Source organism: Telopea speciosissima, chromosome 9 (assembly GCF_018873765.1).
Source record: "Telopea speciosissima isolate NSW1024214 ecotype Mountain lineage chromosome 9, Tspe_v1, whole genome shotgun sequence".
NCBI lineage: Eukaryota > Viridiplantae > Streptophyta > Magnoliopsida > Proteales > Proteaceae > Telopea > Telopea speciosissima.
Window position 1 is genome coordinate 44,209,340 of NC_057924.1, and position 10,424 is coordinate 44,219,763.

The 10,424-nt window shown below is 37.1% G+C and overlaps 1 protein-coding gene across 1 annotated transcript; it reads left to right on the plus strand.

The window, feature by feature from the left end:
- The first annotated feature begins 608 nt into the window (after positions 1–608).
- Positions 609–7,361, plus strand: LOC122639512 (cytochrome P450 CYP72A219-like). The gene is made up of 5 exons (XM_043832378.1): positions 609–936; positions 4,590–4,810; positions 5,495–5,739; positions 6,194–6,584; positions 6,854–7,361. The coding sequence occupies exons 1-5, from the start codon at positions 660–662 to the stop codon at positions 7,280–7,282; spliced, it is 1,563 nt and encodes a 520-aa protein (XP_043688313.1). The 5' UTR covers positions 609–659; the 3' UTR covers positions 7,283–7,361.
- Positions 7,362–10,424: the final 3,063 nt, after the last annotated feature.

A 10,424-nucleotide genomic window follows, 5' to 3' on the forward strand; every position in this document is an offset into this window, starting at 1 on the left:
ATATCCATATATGCATCCTCTTGTAGTCCTTATATATATATATATATATATATATATATATATATATATATATATATATATATATATTTTGGGAGGTAGTTTTCTGGCCGGGAGTGTGGCCTACACCAGCACTCCCATGTGTCTATCTCTCTCCTCCTCAAAATAAGGGGACAGAGGTGCCTTTTCACATATGAAGAAGAGAGATAGACTCATGGAAGTGCTGACGTAGGCCACACTCCCCGACACAGTTCTTTTCCCCATTTTTTTTTAATCATACAGAGAACTCCAATTGAGCTGATAGAGACCTAATCTAAATATATGTCTACAAATTTTCAACCCATTTGAACTGCCATGTATAAGAATTAGGGCCAACCAATGTGGTTACAACTAGAAGCTTCCTTTAAAAATAATATCTACAGTTTCTTCAATCCATTCAAGGTTGGGTCATAGTCAACACACACAAGACACGTGGCTAGATACAGAGGTAGTACCTACGAGGGCCCTGGCATTTCATGATCAAGGTTTTATATATATATGAGAATAAAAACTGCTGTTAGATAGACATTCTCCCTCGATCTCTCTCGATATCTCCCATATTTCCTTCTTTGTTAGAAGTTTAAAAAGAGAAATAGGAGAAAGGTAGAGAGATCTGAGAAGACATGGGAGAATATGTGTTAACGATTGCTTTGGCTATAGCTTCCATATTGGTTGTTTCATGCGTATGGAGAGTGTTGCGTTGGGGATGGTGGAGACCAAAGAAGCTGGAGAAGTATCTAATGGAGCAAGGTATCAAAGGTCCTCCTTACAAGTTTCTTTACGGTAATCTCCAAGAGGAGATGAGATTGATGAAGAACGTTCAATCCAAGCCTATCAGCCTCTCCCATGACATCGTACCACGTGTTTTCCCATTCGTTCACCAGTCCATCAATAACTACGGTACAAATTTAAATATATGTCTTCTTCTTCTTTTTCTTGATCTTTCTCTTTTATGTTTTTTTTTTTTCTTCTTATTATTATTGTTCTTCTTCTTCAAAGAACATTTTGAGGTTGGTTTGTTTCTTTGTTTAGGTAATTGATTTGTTTTTTTAGTGCTTTTCTGGCCTAGTGGTTTTGGGGCCTTCCGTGTGTAGGGATCTTGTCCCTATTTTTTAACAGGGTTTCCTTTGGGTTGTAATTATATTTTTTATTTATGCAATAAATTGAAATTATCTATCCAAATAAAAAAAAAAATTCATTATGAGAGAGAGAAGAGAAAGGAACACGCAACAGTTCCTAGAGTACCAAAAGAAAAAAAAAAAACTAGCTTACAACTTAATCAAAGTAGAGCACTTTTCTGTAACACAAATTCTTCTTCCTTGGATCCATTGGCTTGTGACAGTCAATATATACCCTTAAAAGAGTTATAATTGGAGTGGAATAATTCAATATAAAAATCTGAAATTCAAAGTGAGAAATGATTTCATTGGTTGGGGTCTTTATCACAGGGAAAACTATGGATATAGAGACGTGTATCTAATTTTTTTTTTATAATTATTATTCATTTATTTATATATTCAATTATTTCTTAATTAATTGTACGGCCTATATAGAAAATAACAATATATACTGTTAAGTCTGAGAGATATTTCCTATTGGGTTAAAAAAGCTTTGATTTCTGTATGTCTAGAAGTAACACCTATATGCATGACTTCCCTTATATGATTTTGGCAAATTTGATTAGCCCCTTATTGGGAGGAAGGTGCGTGGGATCCATTAATTTGTGAAACATGCAGGAATATGTGATCTAGACCTTGTGATCAATAGCATGTATGGAGTATCCTCCTTAGATTCGCACCTTGTATCAAGTCGGTCAATTTCAAATTTTAACTTCATGAACAACCCATGTACTCATTTTAAGTTGAAATTGTATCAATGAGATGCTTTCCTGGTCGTCTATCACATGGACTAACCCATATACGATTATGTGGCAAATAGTGAAGTGTATTTACTTCACTAGGCATAGTGACGGAGAAGAAAACCGGTGTATATATAAATGTTTGAATGACATCTTTATGGGGGTATTTAGAAATTGACACCTTAATTTAATTGTTCCTTGTCTTAGTTGAAACTGGCATTTCATTGTGTCATTATCAAAAGCTGTTATTGTCATGCACATTTTTTAATACACATAAAATGACACTATTACCACCATTGAAAAAAAAAACTATTTATTATACTAAAGGGTAAAAAAGTAAAATTAAAACCTATTTAATATATTTTTATATATATATATATATATATTATATACGGCTGATATAGACCATTCACCAATAGCTACCATTTTTATTGCTTTTATTTATTTTTTGGGTCATCCCTATCTCTTTCAATTGTCTATTAACCTAATTTTTAATTATTTTCTTCCTCATGCTACTAACACTACTCCTTAAATAGTAATTTCGAAAGGCATTTACCTTCAAAAAAAAAAAAACTTGCAAGCAAGAGATGCACATTAGTTGGGCATATGATAAAATACTACTTTTTTTGGTAACAATGAGAAAATACCACTTTAAAAGAATAGGACCCCTTACTTTAATAACAAAAACAAACATGAGACTATTCATGGATCGCTCGTGATCCGTATAGCCTTAGTAAGAACATGGAAGACAAAGGCAGTTTTCATGGGCTCAGTTGAAGGAACCAATGCTAAGTTCTCCTGCTAGCTAGTGGTAAAGGTAATATGTTTATACTCTTTTATTAAGGCCAATTGCTCAAAGCCCACAAGATAATAATTAACAGTACTAGTCCTGGTGATGATATATATATAGCTCCATTTCTAAAGTGGTTCAGGTCCAATTTGGTTTCTTTTTTAGGTATGACATTGCTATCAGTGCTGGGTATCTATTGACACAATTACTTATATTAGGGAAAAAGGTTATACTTATAATACATATATATTGTAATTAAGTTAAAAGTGCTTACTTAAAATACAACAATTATTCTAATTGCAAAAAAAAAAAAAAAAAAAAAAAAAAAAAGGGGGTAATAAGAAATTAGTAATTATTTTTACATGATTTGTACTTAGAGTACATAGTCCTCTATAGGATAAGTATAAAAAACAATAGTTAAGTTTCTTAAAAGTAAAAATATAATATGGGCAAGAGATCTCTACTTGATCGCATGGTCTCTACACAAATATCTAGGTCAATAGGGGAGTATACCTGGGTATCTACTAGGGGGCAGTCGGGCAGAGGCGTCATCTCACGGTGCCCTGTGAGAGGGTGTACAAAACACCACCAAGTATTTTTTTGATCAGTAAATCAAATTTATAGAACAAAAAAAAGGAATATACAAAGAAAGGGGCTCCAATCAGCCTAAGAGGCTAAAAAAGAAAAGAACGAAAGCGAACAAAAACACAAACAACCCAACTAGCTTAATAGAAGAGCAGTCACCCCCCATTTATCAATAAGGTAATGATTCCGATAGAATCTTTTCTCATAAAATATAGAATAGAATACATATTGAGCAAGAGCGGAGTCATTCAATGGAAAACCACTCGAGGTAGCAACAATAGGAGAGGGACACCCAGAGGACCCATCAACGTAGCCATACAAGTCATAACGTTTAAGAAGAGATCAGTTTTTTTTTTTTTGGTAAGGAGAAGAGGCACCAGTTGCAACCTCCATAGGAGGTAGTTGGAGTCAGAGAATTTAATAGAGATAAGGTTATTGAAAGAAGGGAACAAACCAGTCGTTGGGGAAGAAAACATCAGTGGAGAAGGGACCGATAGGGTAGGGTGGGGGGGGTGGGGGGTGGGGGGTGGGGGGGGGGGTGCTGACAGTGACTGGAGCGGTGGGCACCAATGATGATGCAGAGAATGGTATCATCCAAATGGGGGGAGATAATAAATTTTTTTTGGTAAGAACCCTATATGAGAGCTAAATATTAGGGGTGTAAATGAATAGCCGAAATCTATTTTCGTATCCGTGTTCATATCCATTTAGCACTATCCGAATCCGTCCGAAAGCTAAATGGATGCGGATATGGATAGGCTATGACTATCCGAAAAGCTATATTTACATGTAAACGGATAAAATATCTGATCCGTATCCGTGTTCGTATCCGTTTAACACTATTCGAATCCGTCCGATAGCTAATCAGATGTGGATATGGATATAGCACTATCCGAGCTGAATCCGATCCGTTTACAGCCCTAGTAAATATCACTCTACAATCGTAGGAAACTTTTTTCACAAACAAAAATTAAATGGAAATTTCAATTGATTTCAACAGTAATTATGACATGATGTAGCTAACCCAAAATTGTACTAAATATGATAATTAAAATTCAATTATATCCCTAATAATTTTAAAATTAGATGGAAAAGGAAATAGTTTACTCTACTACTCCAACAGTCTCCATCGGACAACAATGAAACTTTAAAATTCTTTCATGAGTAAAAAGCAATTCATGCCTTCAATAAAATTTATGAATTGATGAGTTAACAAGATGATTCTTGAACAAAATGTGTTTTCTGAACTAGTCAATGTCATGTTAACTTTATCAGATTCTTAATTATGATGATTGAATTGACACTAGTTAAAATATGCAGGGAAAATGTTTGTTTCATGGTTTGGGCCGATCCCTAGAGTGTATATCACTGATCCAGTTCTAATAAGGGATATTTTGTCAAACAAGTTTGGACATTTTCAGAAGCCCAAGACTAATCCATATGCCAAGCTGCTGTCAAATGGGGTCGCAACCCGTGAAGGTGAGGACTGGGCCAAACACAGGAGGATCATTAACCCAGCCTTCCATATAGAAAAGTTGAAGGTTTGTTTTCTATTTGGACATTCTCTTCAAAATTAAAATTCCAAATCATTTTAGAGGGGGTGTGTTAGGTACTTGATCATTACGTCAAAAGCTCCAGAGCTGATGGAATACGTTAAATCAAGCACTTTAACCTATCCCATACTAGGTTGGTCCAATCTAGTGCCTATATACTAGATCGGGCTTCATTAGGCACATGACAAACCACCACGCTTCCGCATGTCATCACTTTGGTGGTAGGTAGCCCTTTCAAGTGGCTCCACTTTGCTTCATGTTTTTGCCTGATGATAGGTAGCCAAAGCTTAATGGCTTTCACTCTACTCTAGGTAGCGCTCCTTAGGTAACCCTTTCCGTGACTTGAACCAGTGACATGATACCTAGCTTTGATACCAAATGTTAGGTACTTGACCGATACGTCAAAAGCTCCAGAGCTGATAGAACGCGTTAAATCAGGTCCTTTAACCTATATTATATTAGGCTGGTTCAACCAAGCACTCAAACACTTGATCGGACCCCATTAATAATACGGTGGTGGTGGTGGGGAGAAAGAGTTTCCATATAATTCTTAAAGTACAAATAAAGAATAGAGAATGCATAATAATATCTTTTCCCTTCGTTTACGGTATTTTATATTTCAATGTTATCACTAGACTGATCACTTTTCACTTCTTTGGTGTATTTTTAAAGCATATGCTTCCTGCATTTTATACTAGTTGCTGTGAACTGGTTAACAAATGGGAGAAGTTGGTTGCATCAAAAGGACTGTGTGAACTAGATGTGTGGACAGAGATGAAAAATCTTACTGGAGATGTCATTTCTCGAGCAGCATTCGGTAGCAACTATGAAGAAGGGATGAAGATAGTTGAACTCCAAACAGAACAGGCTGCTCTTATGATTGAAGCATCTAGGTCCCTTTACATCCCAGGTTCCAGGTACAATAAAACATTCTTATTGATTCAATTTGATAGGTCTTAATAGCCGGTACAAGTGGGATTGTATTCCGTCGCTTGCATAAATGGGCTGATTCAAGGACCTTTTAGAGGCCAAGGCCCGAAGCTCTGAACCCTCTGAGAAAAGTTTTTTAGGGCTATTTGGGTATTTGGGTAAATTAAGTATAGAGTTTCATTTTATATATTTATAGTAAGCGTTATTTCTCTATAATCAATATAAGACAGGTGTGAGGACAAGCGAGTATAATGCTATTCTTTTTTAATAATGAAGCAGATCTCATCTCACCGTGGACATAGGTAGTTTTGTTGAACCACGTAAATCTTTGTATGCCACTGTGTGATTGTTGTTTACTACGATTTCCATTCATTTTCTTCATTGTTTTAGGTTCTTGTTTTCGACAATAAACCATTAGGTTGCCTGATAATTCATGTGCAGGTTCATACCTACACAAAGGAATAGAAGAATGAAGGAAATAGATGGAGAGGTGCGGGCACTGCTTCGGAGAATCATCAGTAAGAGAATGAAGGGTAGAGAAATATTGGAAGAGAGCAAGAAAGATGACTTATTGGGAATACTATTGGAATCCAATGCTAAAGAGATTAAAGAAAGTGGGAAATCTAAAAATGCAGGATTAAGTATGGAAGACGTGATGGGAGAGTGCAAGCTATTTTACTTCGCTGGACAAGAGACTACTGCGGTTCTTCTCACTTGGACAATGATTGTATTAAGTATGCATCCAGACTGGCAATCACGGGCGAGGGAAGAGGTCTTGCAAATCTTTGGTGAAAATAAACCAACTTTCGATGGGTTAAACCAGCTCAAAATTGTGAGAATAATTAATTTTCTTTTGCAATTTTACAATCTTGCATGTTCTTGGATCCTTTGCGACCGGCAGGTAGCGGCCATGTGCTGCGTCACCTAGACAGAGGTGTGGACCCCACCCGGGCAGGGTGCTTAGGTAGTGGGTAGGGCGATCATTTCGCCCGTCTTGGTGTAGGCAGCACAATGACTGCTACCTGCCCGGCGGTAGAGGATCAGAATCTGGAAATATATGTTTTACAACTACAAAATGCTGAAAACAAAACTCATTTTCAGGTGACAATGGTTTTGTATGAAGTTCTTAGGTTATACCCAGCAGCCACTATGCTTAATCGGTTTACTTATAAGGAGATGAAGCTTGGAGAATTCACTTTGCCTGAGGGAGTGTGGTTGACTTTGCCAGAAATTATAGTTCATCGCGATCGTGAATTTTGGGGTGAAGATGCTGAAGAGTTCAATCCAGAAAGATTCTCAGAAGGAATTTTGAAGGCAAGCAAGAATCAAGTAGTTTCATTCTTCCCATTTGGTTGGGGTCCTAGGATATGTATAGGGCAAAACTTTGCAATGTTAGAAGCAAAAATGGCAATGGCAATGATTCTACAGAATTTTTGGTTTGAGCTGTCACCTTCATATGCACATGCTCCTCATACTGTTGTCACTCTTCAACCTCAATATGGAGCTCCCATCATCTTACATAAACTATGATGTGTCACTATTAAGTAATACTATTATCTTTGTATGAATCAGTACTATTAAGCATTAAGTACTTACTATTATCTTTGTATGGTCATGCTCATATCATGTACTACTATTTTCTTTTGGGTAGGAAGGGGGGGGGGGGGGGAGGGGGTTATTCTATGTTTAGTTTGAATGTAAGGAACAGTGGACTATTCCATAATTCACCAAACAAGCACACAATATAACAACTCAATAAAAGTTGTGTTTGGTCTGTGACGTCTATATTGAAACTCTTTTATCTCATTAATCACTCCAACATCATCTATTTTCATGTTTTGTTTATGTGGTTTTTTTTTTTTTTTTTTTTTTTTTGCTAAAGGATCAATTGTATGAAGTGAAAAAAGAAGGGAGAACAAGGAAGAAAATGGAAAAATCCTAGACAAAACCAGACACAACTACAAAGAACAGCTAAGAAAACCTCCTCCCACCTTTGGCATTGCCATCAGCAAGAAGAGGAAACAAAGCTAGCAGCTGAAAAAACTAAGAGAACCGATATCTCGGTTTTTGCTGGGCATCGACAACCATATCATCCTTGATTGAGAGAGGGAAGTCCACCATCATGGAGGTGTCTCTCAACTTTGCCGTTGAGTTTGCCAGGAATTCGGCTATTGGGTTTGCTTCTATAAAACAATGAGTCATCTTCCATTGAATGGTCATTACAAATGATTGAAGTGCAAACCACCTCTGATGCACGAACCAGGGGACATTTCCTTTAGAAACAAGGACTGACACAACAGCTGAATCATACTCGATCCATAGATTAGTAACACCCAACAACCTTGCATGTTTGAGGCCCAAAACCAATGCCAAGAACTCTGCCTAGAAATTAGTTTTGACGCTTAGGAAATTTCGGAAAGAGAAAATCACATTGGTGTTATGATCCTAAAAGATGCCGCCTGCAACAACTCGACCAGAGTTTTCCAGGGAACGCCCATCTATGTTGGGTTTCAGCCTAGGTGAGGGGGGTAAAACCCAAAAGACCTCCAATAAGGACTGAGGTTTACGGGGTTGAAACTGAAGCCTCAATCTTCTTGTTTGATTAAATCATCTATGGAAGAAATACACTGGGAAAAGGCAGAGGATAAAGAACTTAGGATAAAGAACTTAGCTCTTTCTACACCATAAACCAAACCTAAAGGTGGGACTTCTTTTTCTCTTCAAAATGCCTACGGTTACGCTCCAGCTAGATAAAGAATGGAACAAGAATCAAGCAAGCAAGCCAGACATCCTTTAAGGAAACAATGGAGCCCTTTCTTTTCCACCATATACTCAAGTCATCAAATGAGGGCAAATGCTTCTTGGCTTTTTCATATATGATCTTTTAGCAAAAAAAAACGAGGGCAAATGCTGCCAACCCATACCAAAAGCAAAGACAAAGGACCATACTGAATGAGCAAAGTCACACTCCACAAATAAGTGGTGCAACATCTCCTCCGTTTTAAAACAGAGGTCACACTTAAAAGGCAGATAAATAACTAACTAAAAACTGAACTAAAAACTAACTTAAAAATTAACTAGTTACAACCAAAAGGGCAAGGGGTATTTATAGGGGGAAGAGGAGAAGAGGGAAGAGAGAAGAGGTAGGAGAAATATTCCCTAAGAGAAGAGAATATTCTCTTCTCCTTCCTTCTTTACATTACTTGAATCCCAAGAAAAAAGAGAAAAATAGAAACTAAGAGAGATAAAAATCCTAGCTATATAAACCTTCTATTTATCACAAAGTAACTTTCTAATTCTAAACTTGTGCTTCATTTTCTTTGTAGGTGTCTTCTTCAAGCAATGAGATCAAGGCATCTTTGACTTTTCAACCTTCCATGGATGAGAGAATATTTTTCAAAAGAAATCTATCCATAGTAAAATTCCAAAAGTGGGAAAGTTGGGGGAGAGAGAAAGTGATGACTAGGCTTCCACTCAACAAATAAAATACCCATTCTGTCCTTCAAAAACGTGGAGTATGGGGTGTTTATATAGGCCTCACTATTGCATTCCTTGCGAAAAAGTTCCCAAAATAGACCCGAATTTCGTCCAATTTGAAGTTCGGGAGCCTAAGATATCTCAAGTTGAAGTTGGACTGCTCCAGAGCCTTCCAAATGGAATCTTTCGACTAACAGGAAAGATAACGTTTGATAACTACGCTAAAGCCCCTCAAATCCGAACTTCTGCTTTACTTTGTCCCCGGTCGATTATCAATAATTACAAATAAACCCCTACATGCCATTTTCGCGCGTCGTTACGAAAACGACTGTAACTTCTTCATTTCAACTCGAAATCAAGTTCCGTTTGAATCGTTACGAAGCTGACTCGACGGGCTATGCATCCATACTATTAACACCCCAAAATTATGCTAAGGGGCCCACTATAATCACATTCAAATTTGACTAATTGGCTTGATTCTTTCAATGCTCAATCCAAACTTGATTTTCTCGACTCCTGGGCGCTTTCGGCTACTGCCAAACACCACTAAATAGCTTAAAAATGGATCCTTAGCATCATTTGCTCCATTTTCACAAGAATTCACCTAAAACCTAAAAACACAAACAAAACCTCGAGTAGCTCCGTTCCAAGTATAAAAATGCATGCTCTATGGCCCTAAGATTTCACACATAAATGTGCTCATCACTGTAGCATAAGGGTATGTTCAACCTAACCATATGATCTACATGGTAAGTATAAGTTGAGTGGTGTCAACCGCATCCCATTCAATGGGCTACCACACTACCCATTTCCAAGTATGAAGTGTACAGTGATCCCGCAGCCCATACTACGGCTCACCATACCATTCATTTCCAAGCCGACTACGGCATCTAGTCTCGCAGTTTAATATCATGCAATTCATTATAATGCAGCAATTTAATCATAACACGATCATTTCTATATTTACATCATTGATTTCATAATTCCAAATCAATTTGAAAGAAAGAAGAGCATTTAATTATCTTCACAGTATTTTGCAGCATTACACCCGTAAGAATGATTCATATCCAGTCACCTTGGCTAAGGTCTACTTGCTCGAAAGGTTGTCGACTCTCAAAAGTACTCCAGCACGCGTCGCCAGACAAGTTGCTATAGCCTACGGTAATTAAATCAGAATTACATATTAATGAGTATT